Source organism: Stegastes partitus, unplaced genomic scaffold (genome assembly GCF_000690725.1).
Source record: "Stegastes partitus isolate 25-593 unplaced genomic scaffold, Stegastes_partitus-1.0.2 Scaffold43, whole genome shotgun sequence".
Classification (NCBI taxonomy): domain Eukaryota; kingdom Metazoa; phylum Chordata; class Actinopteri; family Pomacentridae; genus Stegastes; species Stegastes partitus.
Genome location: NW_007577774.1, coordinates 511,732 through 532,336, shown reverse-complemented (window position 1 = coordinate 532,336; position 20,605 = coordinate 511,732). Strand labels below are relative to the sequence as shown.

Genomic DNA, 20,605 nt, shown 5'->3' with positions numbered 1-20,605 from the left:
AAAAGTCTCTAAATAACGGAAAAAATCAAGTTTAAAGGGGATTTGTTAGACTGAAGTTTTTCACAACATGACTTCAACGTGGTCATGTTTACTGTGTGTGTTTGAGGGCTGATCAGGACTGATTTGTTTTAGTCTTCATCATCCTGATTTATCTTCGTGGACAGCCTCGGTTTGCATGTGTTCCTCCCCGCTCAGTGTGCAGCAGCAGCCGGCGGGGCCGTTCCGTGGACGCGCCTCCCTCTTCCTGAGTGGCTTTTCTACTTTAGCAGCAGCTCTGAAGGGCAGCCACCGCTCACACAGTTTAATCAGCCTCAGCTCAGTGTCCGGGTCAGGACTTCTCCGAGCTCTCAGCACCGCAGGAGACACACAAAGGAGGACCGGACCAGGTGGGACGCGCTGGTTTGGAGAGTGGCACCAACGCCTGGACGCACCGTTTCCCACGGACTGATCTCCCCAGCAGGGCGGGGGTTGGTGTGTGTGTTGGGTTTTTTTTTTTTTCTTCTTCGGCAGGGGGACCTTTCATCCACACCCCCTCCTCAGCAGCATCCTGAGGAGCTTTTCTGCTCATTTCCACTGCGACCGAGCAACAGGTTGAGCAGCAGCAGCAGCAGAGCGAAGGCGAGTGAAGCCACCATGCCGAGCAAAAGCCAGTTTCTGCGGCCGCGGCTGTGCACGCTGGAGAAGGGCGACAACGGCTACGGCTTCCACCTCCACGGGGAGAAAGGTAAGACGGGCCAGTTCATCCGCCTGGTGGAGCCCGACAGCCCCGCCGAGACCTCCGGGCTCCGCGCCGGAGACCGCCTGGTGTTCGTGAACGGTGAGGACGTGGAGAACGAGAGCCACCAGCAGGTCGTGTCCCGGATACGCGCCACCGTGGGCCGGCTGGAGCTCATCGTGGTGGACCCGGACACGGAGCAGCTGCTGAAGAAGCACAACATCAAGTGTCTGAAGGGGTTCGTCACCGACGGTGTCCCGTTACCGTTCGACGAGGAGGAGGAAGAGGAGACTGCGGCGGCGGAGGAGGAGGAGGTGGTGGTGGTGCAGGCAGCGCGGGACGAGGACGAGGAGGAGGAAGAAGAGGAAGAGCCGGCGGCGGTGGTTGTGGTGGTGGAGGAGGCGCAGGAGGACGCGGAGCAAGACGGGACAGAGAACGGGGATGAGCAGCAACCCAAGCGGGAGGAGGTGGAGGAGGAGCGGGAGGAGACACCCAGGGAGTCCACGCCGGTGCCCGAGAGTAACGGAGAGATCCACGGACACGTAGAGAAGAAGCTGAGCATCAGCTCTGACAAGGTGAGGACCGAAAGTTTCTGCAGCATCTATCTTGATAAAGTCTTTCCTCCTTTTCTACACTTGTTTTGGTGTTTGATTCACTTTAATTCTCTCACAGTCATGTGTTGCTCCACATGGTGTTGCTGCTGCATGTCTGATCACTTCTCCACCACTTCAACATGATCAGATCTGATTGAATTGACATTAACAGTGTCCTGCTCATCTATGGTTACAGTACAAACAGAGGCTGTTGTGTTCAACGGCACCAATGAACAAGCCCAACATGAGACTGAAACTGGGCTCAAAGGAGAATTCTGACATTTTTTATGGGATTTGCAGCAGTTTCTGGGATCTTGCTTTCTATGGTGATGACTCTGAGCCAAGATGATGCAGATACATGTGTTTTAGTATTTTACACTGATTTTCTCAAATTGATTTCACAAGTCCCCGTCTGTCTTGCTTTTTATGCATATTGTTGTTGCTGCAGGGCTGACCATTTCTTCAGATCAGATCTAATCAGATCTAATTTACATTAAAAGTGCTGATAGTGGCTTTAGAAGTGTCCTGACAGCCATAATGACAGTGCAAACAGGGACTGCTGTTTTCATTGGCAACAATGAAAAGTCAACAAGCCAAACATTAGACTGGGTTCAAACGAGAATTCTGACATTTTTGTAGGATTTACAGCAATTTCTGGGATCTTGCTTTCTTTGTTCATGGTTGTGATTTTTTCCAGAGGGCCCTTGATAGAGACAAGATGGTGCATATACACTTGTTTTTAGTATTTTACACTATTTTTTCTCAAATTGATCTCACAAATCTCTGTCTGTCTTGCTTTTTATGTGCATATTGTTGTTGCTGCACGTCTGATAATTTGCGCAGCACTTCAGCGTGATCGGATCTGATTAGATTTACAGTAAAAGTGCTGATTGTTGCAACAAAAGTGTTTTGCACATCTATGGTTGCAGTGCAAACAGATGCTGCTAATAGCTCCTTGTGCATACTTTTAATGGCACCAATGAAAAGTCAACAAGGCAAAAAAAAATACACTAAACTGGGCTCAGAGGAGAATTGTAACATTTTTATGGCCTTTACAGAAATTTAATTGGCTCTTGCTTTCACTGGTGTTCAAAGAGACCTGGATGAAAACAAGATGATGCACATGTTTTAGTATTTTAAACTATTTCTTCTCAAATTGTTCTCACAAGTCTTAACCTGTCATGCTTTTTGCACATATTTTTATTGTGCAGGTCTGATCATTTGTTCACCACTTGATCAGATCTGATTTGATTTACATTAAAAATGCTGATAGTGATATTAAAAGTGTCCTGACAGCTATAATTACAGTGCAAACAGGGACTGCTGTTTTTTGTTGGCACCAATGAAAAGTCAACAAGACTGAGCTCAAAGGAGAATTCTTTTTTTATAGGATTTGCAACAATTTCTGGGATCTTGCTTTCTTTGGTGATGACTTTAAATCGTCTAAAGGGACCTGGATATAGACGAGATGATGCATATACACTTGATTTAGTATTTAAAACAATTTTTTCCCAAATTATTGTCACGACTCTTGCATTATCTTGCTTTTTGCACAGATTCTTGTTGCTGCATGTTTGATCATTTGTGCAGCCCTTAAACATGATATGACTGATTTAATCTACAGTTTTAAGGGCTGATGGTGGCATTAGAAGGGGCAGGATGTGTGCTGTGTGTCACCATCATGGGCATCTGCAGCCACATGCAGTGCTGCCAGGTTGTGTGCAGGGTCAGCTGCCTGCACATGTGCTGTGGCTGCTCGGGACAAACCTGGTTCAACTTTGGCATCATAAAACCAGGGGCCAAACTGGACCATGAGCCCTCCTCTCTGTCAGTCTGTTGCTCAACTCTCTCTCTTTGGATATTTCACTTGTGTCTCAAAGTGCAATGCCTTGCAAACGTGAGGCCACTCTGCCCTCTGTTATTGCAGTGACACGTTAAGCATTAAGTCAGCGACAATGACAGGCTGCATGTCTGCGCCAAAGCAAGCACAGCAGGAGGAAAAAAACTGTGCCTTTGTGTTGTAAACTGTAGAAAACAAGCAGAACAAATAACTTACATTGCTAAAGCCTCCACAACAAACAACAGGAAATAGTTTGGTGCCCTTTTTTTTTTTTTTTTTTTTTAAATCTCCACAAAAATGAATCCCACTAAGTGATTTTTTTCACCCTTTGATCTTTGTCTGTTAAACATTATGGGCACATTCTCACTCTGCAGCAACCACTTGTTGGTGTGTTTGCCCTGATTTTCTCGCTGTCTGTCCATGTGTGTGGAGCAGCAGAGGGTCCCCCCAGTCTGGAACATCTGTGTCCTTCGTCCTGCATGTTTACCCCCGAGGCTGTTTGTGTCCCAGCACTCATCCCCAGAACATTACTGTAGGTGGCAGCCAGCAGCGAAGAACCTGCTGCTCAGGGTTTATTTTTATTTAATGTGATACTGATTGATCCGCAAACATCATTTGTGATGATTTCCTGAAGCTGACAGGAGGTCAAGCTGGTGGTGACCTTAAGGTTAAAGCGATAAATGAAGCAATTACGTTTTCTTTACGTTAATTTTTACACTGTCATGCGGATATGCTAACTTAAAAGATACAAATGCATGATTGTCTCAAAAAAAAGATGATTTATCAGAGTAGTTTAACTTTAGAACCCGCTCCAAGGTGAAATTGATGAATGTGTCATGAGTGTCACATGACCTCAATCTGACCGAGAAGGTGTTTAAAGTTGATTTAACCTCTGAAAACCTCATATCTTTCTATTTAAGTTGCATATTTAGAAATGTCATCCATGAAAATAAGCTCTACCTGCCTTCAAATGGCTTAGATGTAACTCTACAATTACGCTTCTTCTAGAATGTGCAGATCCATCCACTCCCCACTCGCTGCAGCTCAAGCACACCAGCTCACCTATGACTTTGGTTAAGCAATATAAAACTACTTTTCCCTACTCAAAGGCAAATTGCAATTTTTGGAGTAATTCAACCAAACCGAAAACCAATTCTGAAGAAGAATAATGATACAGAAAGCTCCACCTGAACAGTCGACGGGATTGGCTTCTTAAGTTTGTGACATACAAAGCCCTGAAAGTCTGACTCTGTGTTTCTGAGACTGGCATTGTAATGCAGCAGTTTTGAGGTGGAAATGTTCAGCCGGCACATCGACTGCTTCTAGGACAGAAAAAAACAACACATGAACCAGAAAGAAGATGAAAAAAAATACACAGTTTTCACCAGAGTGGGTCTTTAATTTGCAGAGGAGGAGACTGAAGGCCCTGAAATTAGTGTGCCTCTAGGATGGGGTGTTTTGTATTGTGTTTACTGAGATGTCAATATAAAACAGCCTAGATATTGTTCTTTAGTCTGAATAGAGATGAGTAATACTTTATGTAAATGAGTAAAAATCTTCTTGACAAGAATCCAACGTCGTCATTCTTCAGTCCGACGTCATCCCCCACCTCGCACCAGCTGTTCAGAACTCAAAGAATTTCAATATATAACACAGAAAACTTGATTAAATAAATGAAACTACTCCCAAAAGCAGATAATTGATAAGTCCATCCCAGCAACGTCAAAGAAACACCCAACTTAAACGTCACATTGATCCTCTAAGCCCGTAGGTGGCCACTTGCTGCTTTCTTCCATCCGTCTTGTTTTTTTTTTTTATAATAACAGTATAACTGCAGCTTTCTCATATCCAGAGCATGCAGGGCTTTTTGGAATCATGTTTCTGGTATTTAGGAGCTTTTTCTTTTTTTCTTTTTTTTCCTCACATGAAAATAGCAACGGCCCACGCTTGTGCACAGCACTCGAGCGGTGCCGGGTTCTGTTGTTTGTCCTGGGAATATACAGCAATTGTTCCTGTGTTTACTCTCGATGCTCTCCACAGATGGCCTAATGGAACTGGGGCAGTACAATTCACATTGGCACGCAACCCAGAGGGAAGTGGCGTCGAGACAAACAAAATCACTCCCAACAAACTCGTTTTCACCCTTTAGAGATGGAGAGTTTAAGACACGGAGCTAAAAAATCCAGTACGGGTCATGCTGGAGCTGTGAGCCCAATTGGGAATTTCTCATCTAAACAGAGGCACACACCAAGATTTGTGAGGAAGTAACTTAGGGACAGAAGACACAGGCTGAACGTGTGAGAGTGTAAATTGGGCTCGAGGGATGCAGCTTCAGATTCTGCTGTGTCTCAGAGTTGCAGTCGGAGGCACCTCAGGGTGTGTTTTTCATTGACTCTACTGTTTCTGGAATTTTCTTCCTGCATCCTGTCCGGCATTCCTGTGCCCGAGCCCTGTCGCCCAGCCAATGACACACACACACACAAACACACATAGAAAAAAAAACTCTCACAAAGCTCAAACACACTCATCTACAGCCTTGGGGAGACACACACAGCATTTGGTTTTTTGCAGTCGCGCTGACGTCTGCTCTCCGCCCGTCTGGCTTCATCTTTGAAGCGACACAAAAGAGGGTTCAAAGAGCGACGCCCTCTCCGGAAGCTGAGGATCCTCAGTTGCCACGGTTACCCCGATGGCGTGTTTGTGGGTGTGTGTGTAATCCATGTGGCGCTTGTGTGTACATATGTATATATATATATGTGTGTGTATGTGTGTGAAGATGGAGGTAGGCGAAAGTGAGAACGCAGAGGAGGTGTGAAAAAAAACTGGATGAGCAGTGATGAAGGTCAAAACATTCGAAGCGGTGCAGGAAAAGAAGAACAGCGGCTGTCGTCACCGCGACACAAAACACACAAAAAACACATAATCGGTTCCAAAGGTCGGTGTTCTATTTACCAGGCAGTAAAAGTTTTACTCTGCCATTGTGCAGTGCAGTGAAGTGTGCCGAGGATGTTCACTCTGAGCTCGTACGAAAAGACTTGGGTGGAGAAGTTTGTATCTGTGGCTGATGTCTGTTATAAGTGTGTGAACAGAAACAAAACAGGAGCTGAAACTATTCTTTCCTCTGCCATCGTATTTTGATACTTGATTAATCTTCTGAGTCCTCCTTCACGTAAAAATCTCAACTTGAATGCATCATCTTGGCTCCAGGAAACTGTGATGAACTGATGAAAAATCCCACTATGCAAAAGAAGCTACGTTTACCCAAATTGCTCTTGCTATTTCTTCACATAAACCGATTCAAATTGCTGTTTTTTTGGGATCTCCCCTCATGATTGCCGGCTGCTTGCATAAGCCTGTCTTTAAACGCTAATTACAGGAGAGGACGAGCGCTCGTGTCAGATGAAATTGACTGCGTCTAGATGAGATCTGATACTTGGGAAAGTGTTTCTGAGAGAGCGTGTAACTTAGACTGTGTGTGAATCTGCAGCTTAGATAGAAAATCACAGGGCACCAGAACAAGCCAGGACTTTATGTTGTTTGTCACTTCTCTAATCTGCACATTCATATTAAACCTGCTCATTATGGAGCTTGAGGCTGCGTTCCCCGCACATGCTTGGGTTTCAGGCTTTACATAGAAAGCGTGGTTCTTTAACTGCGACGTGTTTTCCCTAAACAAATCATCCTGGAGCTGTTATGTGGGAGGACTCTGTCTATATTTGTGTCCTCTCCGCTGTATGGCCTTCAGTGCTTGGATTAGCAGCGCTCTTTTTAATTGTTTCTTATGGGCTGGCCGTAGATCACTTGAGCGGCCCAGTCAGTGTTTTCACACTTAAGACGGCGAAAGACTCGTTGTGTAACAGAACTTGGCAGAAACTGTTCGACTAACATCGCATTCGTGTGGCATTTCTGTCTGTGTGCTGTCAACAAGTTTATCTTTTTGCTGACATCTGATGTAGTTCCTTGAGGAAGAGTCGCTGGATGAGGCTGTCTCTTAATAGAACAGACGTCATCTTCCAGCAATCGTTTGTCATGCGTTGGAGGCAGGAATGGCCACACCTACGGGAACTATGTGAGCCAGGATGGTGTGTTTCTGGCCGCCTGCTGCTGTCCAGGGCAGTTCTTGGCCTAAGCGCGGGCCCCAGGACGTTTGCACCGGTTTCCTGTCATTGTTGTTGTCTGTGAAGATTCTCAGTCGTCCAGGTCATGGTTATTCTTGTAGATCAATTGTAGCAACTGGACTTGCTTGAGTTCCTTGAAAATGTTTCACCTCTCATCCAAGAGGCTTCATCAGTTCTGACTGACTAGTTGGGAGTTTCAGATGCTTATATCCTTAAGAAGCCATTAACACCTGACTGTCGGTTTCAATTGACTAAGAACTCTCCTCAGGAAGATGAAACCACATTCATGCCTAGCCACAAAAGACCCTAACAAACCCCATTGTGGCAGGGGGAGCACTAACCACCCACATAACAAGGGGGAGGAGCAACAAACCCCCAAATGAAACCAAAACTCAGGTGTTAATGGCTCTTTAAGGATATAAGTATCTGGAACTCCCAACTAGTCAGTCAGAACTGATGAAGCCTCTTGGATGAGAGGTGGAACGTCTTCAAGGAACTTAAGCAAGTCCAGCTGCTACGATTAATCTACGAGAATAGTCATTGCTGTTGATGGAAGATTTACCCATTTTGTCGTCTTGATCCTCTTTTCCTCTTCGACCCAGGCAGCTCATAGCACGTTAGTGAAGTAGACTTCCCCATCGGTTTGTATTGAAAATGGCAACAGACACTAGTTAAACAGTCGTCCCAGCAACAGACAGTCAGTGATGGTTCAAAGTAAACAGTACAACCAGCTGATAGTTTGCAGTGTTTGTCTGTGTGGTCGCCATCGAAGCCACTGTGACAAAGCCAGGTATTGTTCAGGCTGCATTGAGGTAACGAAGTGCGTGTCTTCGTGTTTGTCCGACAGCAGCTGATAGACTTCACGATTCGTTCTGCCTGCAGCTTGACGTTCGCTCGTACGTTTGGGTATTTGTTGTGTTTGTTATGCGTGGGAGTTTTCACATTGATTTAAGTTGCAGGGATTGGTGCGTCTATGTTTTGTATGTGAGAAGGTTTGGAAGCGAGCCAGTCCTGCTCTTTGCTGAGTGTGGGTTTCAGAGGCAGAGGGTGTCGAGAAATTTATTGTGTTTCAACTCAGAGATTTGTGTATTAATAAGTGCAGCACGTTTCCTGATGAAAATCTGCTTATGAGATACAGAAGACATATCGTATTGCTTCTTCTTGCAGTAGATTATTGATACACCGGGGTCAGATTTAAATCTTCTGATTAAAAACGTGCAGGTGCTTCTAACAAAGTCTTTGCAAAGTCACTACTTCCTGGCTACTAGTGGCTCCGCTTGTTCGGTAAATGAGAACAAAATTTATCTACTCTACACTGAAAAAGTAGAAAAAAACAAAATGGCAGACACTGGAGTAAATACATAAATAATTCCTGCTTCTTGCTTTTTTTCGGGGTATTTTTTTTCCTCTTTCATTACACAGATATTGTGATACATAGCGGATGATCATTGATTATCTCTGCATCACAATCTTCGCTGTCATCGTGGTATTGTGACAGTATCATATCTTAAGATGCCAAAAAGGGTTCATCATTGATTTTATTTATCTGTTGCAGCTAAATAAAGACAAATACACTCAATAAATGTGCATCATGCAATTCTAATGGAGCCTGGTCAGGAGTAAAAAACACTTTAGTTACCATTTTTATCAACAGGCTAAAAATGTGGCTTATCGTCACATTAAAGACAAATAAGTTTCCATCGTGCCCTCAAATACAAATATTCTCTGCAGAGTTTTAACTCTCAAACAATGAATTGATGAGAAGTCTGCTAATACACACAACATTCTTCTTCAAAAACAGACTTTGATAAAGGGAGATAATTCTCAGCACGTTATTCATTCAACTAATCAAGTTAAAAGACTTCATTTTAGAAGAGCTCATGTTTCCAAGTCATGAGGCCGTTATGAAAACTCACGAATTATACGTTGAATTAACTCGCACTAAATGAAAAGAGATTAGTTAGTTCCCCTAAAATTTCCCCTTGGATGTTTTACAGCACACCAGCATGTTAAAATGAATAAGCACAATATCTATTACAGTTCCAGTTACAATATCAGTGTCAAAAGCCACATGCAGAGGCCAGATCGTCTGTTAACATTACACCGGCTTTCAGTACACTTTATACTCACTTCTGTTGTCCAGCAGCTTTCATTGACGCACTTGTTTTTGTGTGTCTTATGGGTGGGAATCACAGGGAAACTCAGAGCATAATGCAATCGCATAACACAGGCCAAGCTGACGGGAGTATCACGCACCACCTATTATGAGTTAGGTTTAACAAAGAGGTAAAGAATACATGAAAAAGTCAGACTCAAGTGGTAAAAATGTGCCCCAAAATGCATTCTTTATTTATTAGAGAGCAAACAGTGGGGCAATGACAGGAAATACAGACGGAGTGAAGCAAGTGGAGGCCACGAAACAAAGGTCTGTGTCTGGCCTTCAACCGGGAACATTGTCATGGTCATTGTTTTTAACCCTCGGGCCACCAGGACGAGTCAGTAGTAGAGTTTTTAATACCAACACATGCTCACATGCACCATTGTTTAAATGTCAGACGCTGATAAACAGGCAGAAGGATAAACCGCCTGGCTGCAGGCCAGTTTAAAGGACGGATCCACGTGTGTCGCAGCAGGGCGGTACGTTGTCGCATTGAACGGGGTCGTAATAAATAATTAATGTGTATCATGATATGACGCAACTTACAAGTCCCACTGTCCGAACAACGGCGCCACTGTGCCCCACAGCCGAGGCCGCCGCGGCCCAGGTCAGGGGTGGAACCTGAAGCCTTAACACGTGGGTGGTGGGTGGCTGCTGACCGGGTCCCACGAGACGCTGGACGGAGACTCCACAATGTCACATTCCATTTCCCGCCCCGTTCTGCCGAAGGTTCACCACCCCGGCCGGACAATGAGCCGGGGTGCCGCGCCCTGCCGGGGGTGGGGTGGGGGGGGGAAATGACTCGCCGCTCACCCTGAAATAGACTCAGCTCCCCCCCCAACATCCATCTCGCCTCTGACCGAGCAAGGCAGAGCACCCATGTACAGATTACAGCAGAAACATAGCTAATTGATGTATGTTGCTGATGTGCATATTTACACAATCAAGTGTTAATTTAACCGGAAAAGGTTAATAGAGGTTAAGAATCTCTTTCACAAGACAGCAGCACAATTTAACAGGTCACAGATGTGCATACATGTTACAACTTAAATAAGCAATTACCATAGTTACCATGGCCTGGGTGACTGAGAATGTACACAGAAAGTTAAAGAAAGATTAAAATGCATTACATAGTGTCAATCACTGACATGTAGATGAATAGATCCTGATGGGAAGTTCAACATTATGTTGAAACCTTTTTGGATTGTTTTGCAGACAAAATGAAGTGGTCAACTTTGACTGCATCTAGTAACAGTAATGGGCATTTCTTACACTAATCAATTTGTCAAGAAACTAATTGACCCATTAATCAATTATGGAAATAACAGTTTTTTGCAGCCCTACTTTAAATGCTCTTTAAAGTCAGCAGTTTGTAAATCACCAGGCCTTCCTCGCTCCATTTTGGCACTTTATGGTAGCATCTTTGTTGATCTGTGGATAGCACAAATAAACATACAATAGACATAAGGTTGAACAGTTGATTAAATTTACATTGAATTTGCAGCAATGCAGTCAGCAAATCATAAAGGCTGCAGTCTGGGATATTAATGTGAGATCATGAAATTGCGTATAAATAGAAGGCTGCCACTTCTGGCACATTTCTCTTATGATTTCTACACTTTTCGTGCCATTTTACCACATTAATGTAACATGCAAGACAGTTGAGGTTAGTTTAATAAGAGGGGCGTTCGTTGCAGTTACAGGACGCCCAATTACATGCCAAATGCAAAAAATGTTAACACACCAACATGCGACGTGACTTTTTGTGGTACCAGGCTGAGGATATAGGTCATACAGCAGGTCTGACCCAGAGTTTAAACTGTGTGTTAATGGTTTTACAAATTCACGCCGTCCTCCTTTAAATCCATTTCACCGTGAATATTAAACTGAAGCTTGACTTTAAAGACAAATATTGCAAATCTAGTCATTAGAACATTCTCCAAATTGCTCAGCCTGAAGTACATATTTAGCCTTTCTGGACTGAACATTTTATATTTCACATACATTTGCGTCACCCAAGGAGAGTCCATCCATCCATCCATTATCTATACACCGCTTTATCCTCACTAGGGTCGCGGGGACACCCTGGACAGGTCACCAGTCTATCACAGGGCTACACTTAGAGACAGACAACCAAGCACACTCACATTCACACCTACAGACAATTTAGAATCACCAATTAACCTCAACATGTTTTTGGACTGTGTGGGAAGAAGCCGGAGAACCCGGAGAGAACCCACGCTGCACGGGGAGAACATGCAAACTCCACGCAGAGGGATTCCGGTGCCCCCACCGGGACGCAAACCGGCAGCCTTCTTGCTGCGAGGCAACAGTGCTACCAACTGCGCCACCTTGCAGCCCAAGGAGAGTCCATCACAAAATAAATATATTATTGCAGTTCTTCCACTAAGAATAGCTTTATTAATGCAGCACAGCCTGAAGGCTTGTTTTAAGTGGTTAAACTTAATCTATAGCCCATAATCCCTTTGCCATCACTACTGCCCTCCACCTACATGTTCCACCAAGTAGATGAAGTGTCTTGGGAAAACTTGTTCGAGAAATGTAGAAAATCACTATACATATGCTTTATATGCTGTATTGAGTTATAAGAGTGCAGTGTCCATTATCAGAGGCTGACTATATAATGGCACTATTTGCTCTTGCAGTTGTCACTTTTGCTTATATGAAACTAGGAGGATAATCTGAACCTTTATTGTTAAATTGGCCAACTCCTGTTTTTCTGTTGATGTATTTTCTCCACATTAATCCGTGTAGCGTGTTGTGAGTCAAAGCAGAGCAACAGGAACTTGTGTTGGAGTTTGTCGGGGCTCCTGCAGCGTTCAGGTCTGCAGGGGTGGAGGGTCGAAGACAGGAAGACTGGCAGAGGAGATAAAACTTGTTGACTTCTTGGTTTGTGATAGGACGAAACCGTCAGCCCTTTACGCTGGGCTGTGATGCAATTGTGATTTTTAAAACCTGAAAGTGTAGCTCCGTTTTCAAAGTGATGGTTTGGCCAATCCGTTCGGCGTTATCAGTGTCTGCACCCCTGCTGTGATGACGGACGTTGCTTTTCCAGCTTCAGGCCTTCCCCCTAAAGAGTCTATTGTAACGGGAACCCTCGGCAGAACCTTTCTTTGGTGTCTTTTGTAGAGCCAGTTTGTCCCATCCTTTAAATGGAAGTGGGGGGGACAGTAGGACGCTTTGTTCCCCCCTCTGCTTGCCTCGCAGCTGGTTCAGTGGTCCAGCTTGAAACCCAACACCCCCGTCCTGCCTGAGAGAGTGGTGCGCTCCACGCACTCAAGAGGACAAAACTTGTGCTGTGGTTAAAAAGGAACCAGGTTAACATCAAACATTTATTAAGTCTGCCCTTGAGGCTGTTAATCTTCGTCAAAAAAACCTACACATGACAATCACAAGGGCCCCCGAGGCCGCACATTCGTCATGTCACTGAGTAACCGCGGTGCCTGGCAGCGTGTCACTTTAGTGGTTGTTTTTTTTATGCTGATCAAAGAGGCCAAACTCATGAGAGAGCTGCCGTCTCCTATTAGAGCGACAGAAGGAGCAGGGACGAAAGAGGGGCTGCTTTACATGACACATCAGCATTCAGTGCTCAGCTGAGTGTGACAGGTTGCAGCTGATGATTTGCAGGACGTCGTGAGTTTGCCGGATGTCATCGGCAGTCAAAAGCAGCTGTTTGAACGAAACGGTAGAAATACGTCAGAGGGGTGTTTGCGTAATAGGAAATTTCAGCATGTGACCTTTTTTTTTTTTCAACTAATTTTTCTTCCCTGCGTAAGTGAGACAAAAAGAGCGGTTGAGTCAGGGACCCGAGTCAGGCCTGCAGTAATAGATGTCCTATATGTGTGCTCTTTTTATTAAGGCCTGTAGTCACACATCAAACCACCGGCCAAGTGTGGGGAAAATATGAAGTAACTGGCAGGCTGAGTGGCAGAGCTGCAGCCGCTGGCACCTCCAACACACATTAGCACACACACACACACACACACACACACACACACATCCCTGCATGCCAGAGAGTGATTCGCTCGCAGCTCCACCTCTCCGAACATTATCAGCAGAGAAGCTGGCAGATGCAGATCTCCAGTGGGCGACTCGGAGGGTGATAAACATGATGGATAATGATTATGGAGGCTTGTTGCTCCCTGAAAGGAAGCAAATTAATCCATCTGGCTTATCACTCACCTGTTGGTACCTCCAGGGCAAAAAGGGAAAAAAAGAAAAGAGGATCCTGAGCACCTGTTGATGTTTAATCAACTGTGGGGTATCATGGCAATGTGGATGGGGCTGGATATCAGCATGTCAGCTGGCTCAGACTTGGAAATATGGTTCCTTTGCAGTGTGAAAACGTATGGAAAACTATAGGATGATTGATTTGATGTTACTAAACACTATGAAACCTTACACAAGCAGACAACCAGCGTAGACAAAATATTCACCCCTGTGTGCGAGAGAGTGCCAGAGAGTGCTTGATGTTGTTTAAAGCAAGCAAAGAAGTTTGTCGTGCCCTGAATTCCTACGCAGCGCCGAGTACGTCACTGCCTGCAAAACAGTTCTGCCCCACGAGCCTCATAAGCGCACCAAAACAGGACGTCCACCAAAGAAAAGAAAACCCTTTGAATCGCATACATACAAAGCTTCACAAACAGCTTCTCAAATGTTATGCATGTCTTGTGCAGTGATTATATAACTGAATAGAATATCCTATCTTTGTAAGGAAACCAAAAAAGGGCAATATTCCCCCCAAAAAATACTGTATAATAATGGAACATAACTATCTCATAAAAATACAGTTATTTTCCATAAATAAGATTACTTTTTTCCTTAATTTTAGATTAGCTAATGTGTATTTTATATATATCATATATATTGATCTAAAATGATAAATTGCAATAAATTTGCAAATGACAGTCTTTTCTGTCAAAAATTGAATTCTTTAAAACAACGACATTTTATAGTTATTTAAAGCTACAGGTTTTGGAAACATTATTTTATGTTACACGTGAAAATTTGCTTTAGAATTCAGGAATTTTATTGTTATTTTTGTGTATTTTTAAAAAAAAAATACTGTCAAAAAAACTCATGTTTTGTGAAACTTTTTTCTTTCTTTCTTTCTTTCTTTCTTTCTTTCTTTCTTTCTTTCTTTATCTTGAACGAACAAATGATTCAAATAAATGGAAAAGAAAAATAAAAGCCAACTTCAATATAATACACATTTGACTCGTTCGAAAAGGGAGAGGAAGAAGCCGAGGGTTGTCAAGTCCTACCCCCATTCTTCACCATTAATCCAACACAATACACTTAACAGGCAATACAAGAAAGAAAACTACTCCAATCAAGCTATTTCAGAAAATGAACAAGCACCATTAACATTTGTACATGTTACATTTTCCTTCCTCATTTCTGTACTTTACAAAGATATACCATTTGTACATTTTTAAAAATTACATTATATTCACACTTTGTTTGATTGTTTTGTCCAGACCATCCACAAAACTCATTTTAGTTGTCATTTATAAATTTGGCTAAAACACAAACATTTTATTTATCCATGCTAAAGGAAAATATTTAATATAGTATTCTGTGTGTGGTGCTTTTCCCTCTTTGGGCAGAGATGTTGCAGCTTGAATAAAACCGAATTGCAGAAACCTTGTCTGCAGCTACTGATATTGTTGAACTGTAATAACTTCACGGTGATATTTTACTCTTGTGTCACCATCGGTTCAACATTTAAAACTGCAAAGTACTTTTGTTTATGACTAAACATTACAACACCACTGACATTCCCGTCAGCTGTGTATTTTTTGCTGTTGCTACGTGACTCAATTACTTATTTGAGCATAAAACAAAGCCAATTGGGTTTATTTTTCACTTATATAGACTTGTTGCATCATAGAAACAGGCCTTGTGGACTTGCCGTAACATTTTTTACACATCTGTGACCTTCTGCGAGATATAAAAGTTAAATGTTCAACAGCATCGTTTTGTCAGATGCCTGTGAGTTGAACTTTGCGACGGTATCTTATCTCCGGGTTATCGCGGCTTCCTGAGGAAAAACCAGAAACAAGTCTTAACCAGGGTCACACCAGACTGGGTGGAGGGGCTGTAAACTCTCGCAAAAAAACAACACTTTGGAGCAGCGCTGAGTTCCGTGTGACTCAGAAGTGTGTTTGAGGAATATTAAAATGGGACCTGGTATTGTTTTGGAGTGATTGGTATTCAAAGCAAATGCTGTTTTTTGGGGTTTTCTTTTTTTTGGTTGATAGAAACTTTTGTCACGTGTTAGTTTCCTGAAAGAAAGTGTCTCTGGGTGAAACGCTGCAGTTCCCAACATGAGATTGAATTTCTGAAAACAAATATTGTGCAATTCTGCTTTCTGTATGACCAAAAGAAAAAAAAGAAAAAAAAGGTTTTACGTTGTTGTGCTGCCCAGTGTTACTTAACTTTGCATCGGTCAGTGTTCATGCTGCTCTAGTAATAGAAGCTATGGATAGTTTAATATTAACAGAATTATGTAAAGTAATTTGTAAAAGTGAGCTCAAGGTCAGCTCAACCAGAAATTATGTCAGTGAGTTTGAGCTGAAAATCACAATCCAGCTCATGATACATTCCCAGTGAATCAGTGTTATCATGAGAAGAGTGTGGTGTTATATCGGATTAGGAGTCGCATCTTTGTGTTGACAAAACTTGAGCATCTTAATAAGATCTGTCGTGTTTTCTGGCTTTGTCAGGTGGTTTTTTTCTTCTTTATCCACACATGCACAGATACATGTAGAAAAACATGAAGCTGTAATATTAAATGGGGTTTAGAAGCTGATTAAAACTATATATTTTTTATCATTCATGATTCTTAGCAAGCTGTGCATTAAATCTGAGTCAGATTTGCCCTGTGAGCACATAAATAAGATATTTTGCTTATTGCCTGTCAAATACATTAATATAATGCATTTATCATCTCTTTAGGGAAATAAAAACGTCATTTCATTAAATTTTTACAGACACTTCATCCCCTACATGCGACCTAATGAAAGCCTCCTGCACCACCACGGTGTGCGTGAGTGCATGTGTGTTTCATGCACTTGTGTGTGTTTGTGTATTGATTTTTCTTTCATGTTAGGAAGTTGAGCCAACGCAGAGGGAAGCATATTGAGGGAAGATGTGTCAACAGTTCCTGTTCAACACTTCCCTCCTCACAGGGAAAGTTTGTGTCACTGAGAGTGTGTTCATCTCGAAACGCTGTTTTGTGTTGGGTTTTTTTCGGAGGGGAGGGCAAGAGGAACTTTTCACACAATAGGAGATTACAGAGTGTGACTTGATTTCAAAGTGATGCAGGAATATTGATAATGGTGAGGATTATGTGCACAGAAACCTTTTCGTTTTTCATTTTAGTTAGAGATAGCTTGTTTTTTAGCTTCCCCCCTCAAAGATTGACAAATCGGAAAATGTGGAATATTAGTGAGATTGATCAGCCCACATAGACACTGAGTGTTATATGAATCCTCTAATGGGTGTTTTTAGGGTTAAAAAGAAATCAAGAATCCTGTAAATACTCTCTGCAGATTTATTTGGCTTTTGTTTTATTCTCAATGAAAGTCTTGTTTCTCTTAGTATTTTGCTGACGAGATCATGTTTTTAAAAAAAATTCTGGACTTCAACAACCAAACAAAATCCAAGGAAACAGCATCAGTAGATTATTTTTTATCAACTTTCCTCCCATATGTCATGTACTTGCACAAGCTTTAGGGTTTGGGAAAGTCTCTAAACTAAACAAAGTGTCAGAGGAAGCACACAAATGTTCCTGAACTCAGCTGACCTCCAGACTGAGCCCGTCTGTAGCAAATACTTAGCGCAGTGTAAATTAGGGCCGATAAGGCGGCTGAATATATCGCAGTCACAGCTGATTGTGTGAGGAGGAGTTACGATATCAGCTGGGGAGTTTACAGAACGTCCCATGAATGTTCTCTCCGGTGCACGTCGCATATCTGCAGCTCATTTTTCTAACTGTGACGTTTACAGACACACACACACACATGCATCTGATCATCAGTGCGTCTTCGGCTGCCGTCCTGCTTGTGTGTGTTCAGCAGATTCCACAGATTTCAGACCCGCGTGGAGATTCTTCAGCCTTCCACTCCTCTCCGGCACAAACACTCCTCTGTTGTCGCTGCCATGGCCTCCCTCGCCTTCTCTCGCCCTCTCTCACCCTCTCCCTTAACGCTTAACATCAAGCCGACGAGTGTCGGAGGAGTCTGATGCCAGGGCTGCAGGGCGTCCTGATCAACGATGCATCTCTGGAGTGTCAAAACGGTGCACGTGGTGATCTGAGTAACTGAATCATATGCAATAGTTTGCTCTGATAGACTGAGAACTCCTTGTTCCTTCAAAAATGTAATCACATTCACAGCCTCCATGCAGATAAAGCTTTACTGTGGCATCTCGCAGTTAACTCTCTGAGGTGATTTCAGGCTTTCACATGAGGGAAAAAGTCAGAAGCAGCTCAACCGACAGAATAAAAGAGATAAAAGACAGCCTCCACTTCTCTGTTTAGTCTGTGCTTTCACATTTAAAGGACTCTTTGAGGAAGGGTGTTCTAGTTTGGGTGTGACACTTGAGACCGTAGGAAAAAAAAGAGTCATTTTTGTATAATCAGTTAACGCTATGATGAAACTGCGACTGTAGGGCTCTTATCAGGAAACATCTGATCAGCTGCAATGTGTTCAGCTACTTAGCAGGCTCTTGACAGACTAAGATGGTCAATCTGCATCACTGATTAGAGCAGACAAAACTCCCTGTGCATGTTAGACTGCATATCGGAAGAAGAGTGTGGCACGGCGTAGTGTTAGCCAAGGTATTTTTGTCTTTTAGACCTTATGGATCAGAAGATTTGAGGTGTGACGGCAGCTGTTAGACGTTATTAATGCTCCTGACCTGCATCCTGGACTTAGGTGTGAACTTGTACAATGCTTTGAAAAGTGGACAAAGAGATCAAATCATTTGATAAGGGCAGAGCGACGTCATGCGTGCTTTTATTTCATCTAGACCGCAGCTCTACTGCAGATTGCCTTTTAACTGGTAACTTTAAAAGAGAGCGCAGCTGGTTGTCTGCTCATTTCAGAGTTGATTTTAAGGTTTTAAGTCTTTAGCTGCAACATTTCTTTTCTAAATCCAGGTTAAAAACAAAAGGGGGATTGTGCATTTTTTTGTTGCTGCCTCTAACCTTTGGAACGCTCGACCCCTTTACATAAGACTTTTAAATCCTTGCTAAAGACTTTTTAAAAGACTCTTGCTTAAGAGTTTGTTCATTAATTCTTGGTAGGGTGCAGAAACTCCCTGGTTGCAACTCACTCAACTGGTTTTGAACTTTTGTTTCCGTGTGGATTAAACAAATAAGATATAGCAGGTTAAATATTGAGCTTTAGAGTGGCTGCTTGTGCACTTTGCTGCCTTGGACAAAGCCAGGCGCTTTCAGAAGTTTTCAGGGATGGTGCCAAGACCGATACCAACTTTTGTTGCGTAAATAGTTACAATATCAATATATTTGCTGATATTCTTTAAATATAAATCCATATAATGTGTTCGCATTAAACTGAAAGGGTTAAATGATCGAGTCATTGTTTATTAATTACCTGTGTTGCTTACTCTGCTACATGTGCTGCAGACTCTGCGAGAGTCTTGTAAAAACCTCGGGTCAGAGTTGCACCTTGTGGGATGTAACTCACAGGCTGAAAGGATATTTCACAATTTATTTGAAATAGTCCTCATCACGGCAGTATGTTTATGCAACAATGATGCTTTTCTGCCTTAATGCACAAATTGTTTGCAGGAGAATGTGCATCTTTATTCAGTATTTGGCTAAAATCAAACTTCTGTTGGCAGGAAACTGATCAGAAAATACAGCAAAAGAGTGAAATTGCAAGTTTTTTGGACTCACCAATAGAATTTCTGTTACTTCTGCCCTCTTTCTGATGTCCTGAGTCCGTAAGTTCACTCATACTAATAAACATCAGTGCAGTTTGGGCAGTGTGCTGTTGTAACATGACACGGTTTCTAGGAAATGAAGTTCCCTGTTTTGGAACCATCAGCGTCTGTGTTTTTAACTATTTGTATAATGTTTACCTTGTATTTCTAAAAAGTTTCATGTTAAACAATATATCTTCCTCTTGTTGGTCATTCCTGGAAATGGGACCAAAGGTATAATGTTTCTTCAGGTGTTTTACTAAGAGAATAGTTCATTTTTGTTGGACGATGGAGGGGGTGAGCCAAGAGCAGCTGTCTTACATAACACAGTGAAGTGACAATCGCTCTCTGCCACTGTCAAGTTGCGTTATGAGAAAAAATGTTGAGTCAGACCGCCTCAGTTTATTAAAATGTCCACACTTCATTTATGTTTTAATCAATAAGGCTGCTGCCAGTGTTTTCTGTAGAAAGTGACTCATTCACACTGACTTATTTATAGGAGCTTCATTATCTCGGAGCGCTCGGTTGACCGAGGGTGGGAGCTCTGATGTGGAGGGAGTGTCAGGTCAGATCTGGTCACAGTGACAGCGATTACCCTGACCTGACTGTCCCTCCTGAGCTCCAGTATGTGGCTCCAACGCTATATGTGGCTTTCTTTGATGAAAAAGCCAATAAAGTCCCCTCTCTGCTAAATAAAGAAACTGCTTCATCCATACAGCGGAAGGGAGGTTCTGGGATCGGGCTTGAGTTTTTTCCTGGATGACAATACAGCTCTAACTCTTCCTGCCATCCCAGAACAGGCCTGGGTGAGGGGAGGCGGTCAGAGGTCGACGCCCAGCTTCCATTGTCCTTCTCGGAGCCTGGAGCGAGCCGGGCTGCAAAACACACCGGAACCTGGTCCCTTCCTCAGAGCTCCCCCTCCTCAAATTCTCCACAAACCTTTTCCAGCAGAGCTCCAATCACATGCCTCCAAGACCCGCTTCCTTCCTGGCGAGCAGTGAGGGTCACATGGACTCTGAGAGCAGCTTCAGTTTACTTTTTGATTGTCAAAAACACAGTGCACAACACAGCAGCATGCGGCAGCCAGCTGCATGTTCAGCCTCGGCTTCATTTTCATGGTAAACGACTCACAGGAGCTCTCCGTGATCTTTGTGCCTGTCGTTCTTCCTGATCAGACACCCATGGTGGAGGTATTTTTCAGAAGGC

The 20,605-nt window shown here is 43.1% G+C and overlaps 1 protein-coding gene across 1 annotated transcript in view; it reads left to right on the top strand.

Annotated features, from left to right (window-relative positions):
• Positions 1–249: 249 nt before the first annotated feature.
• nherf1b (NHERF family PDZ scaffold protein 1b) overlaps positions 250–20,605 on the top strand; it is a 32,263-nt gene continuing 11,907 nt past the window's right edge. The window contains exon 1 of the mRNA XM_008305429.1: positions 250–1,290. Within this exon, the coding sequence (XP_008303651.1) occupies positions 634–1,290 (657 nt within the window). The 5' untranslated portion in view covers positions 250–633. The remainder of the gene's footprint in view (positions 1,291–20,605) is intronic.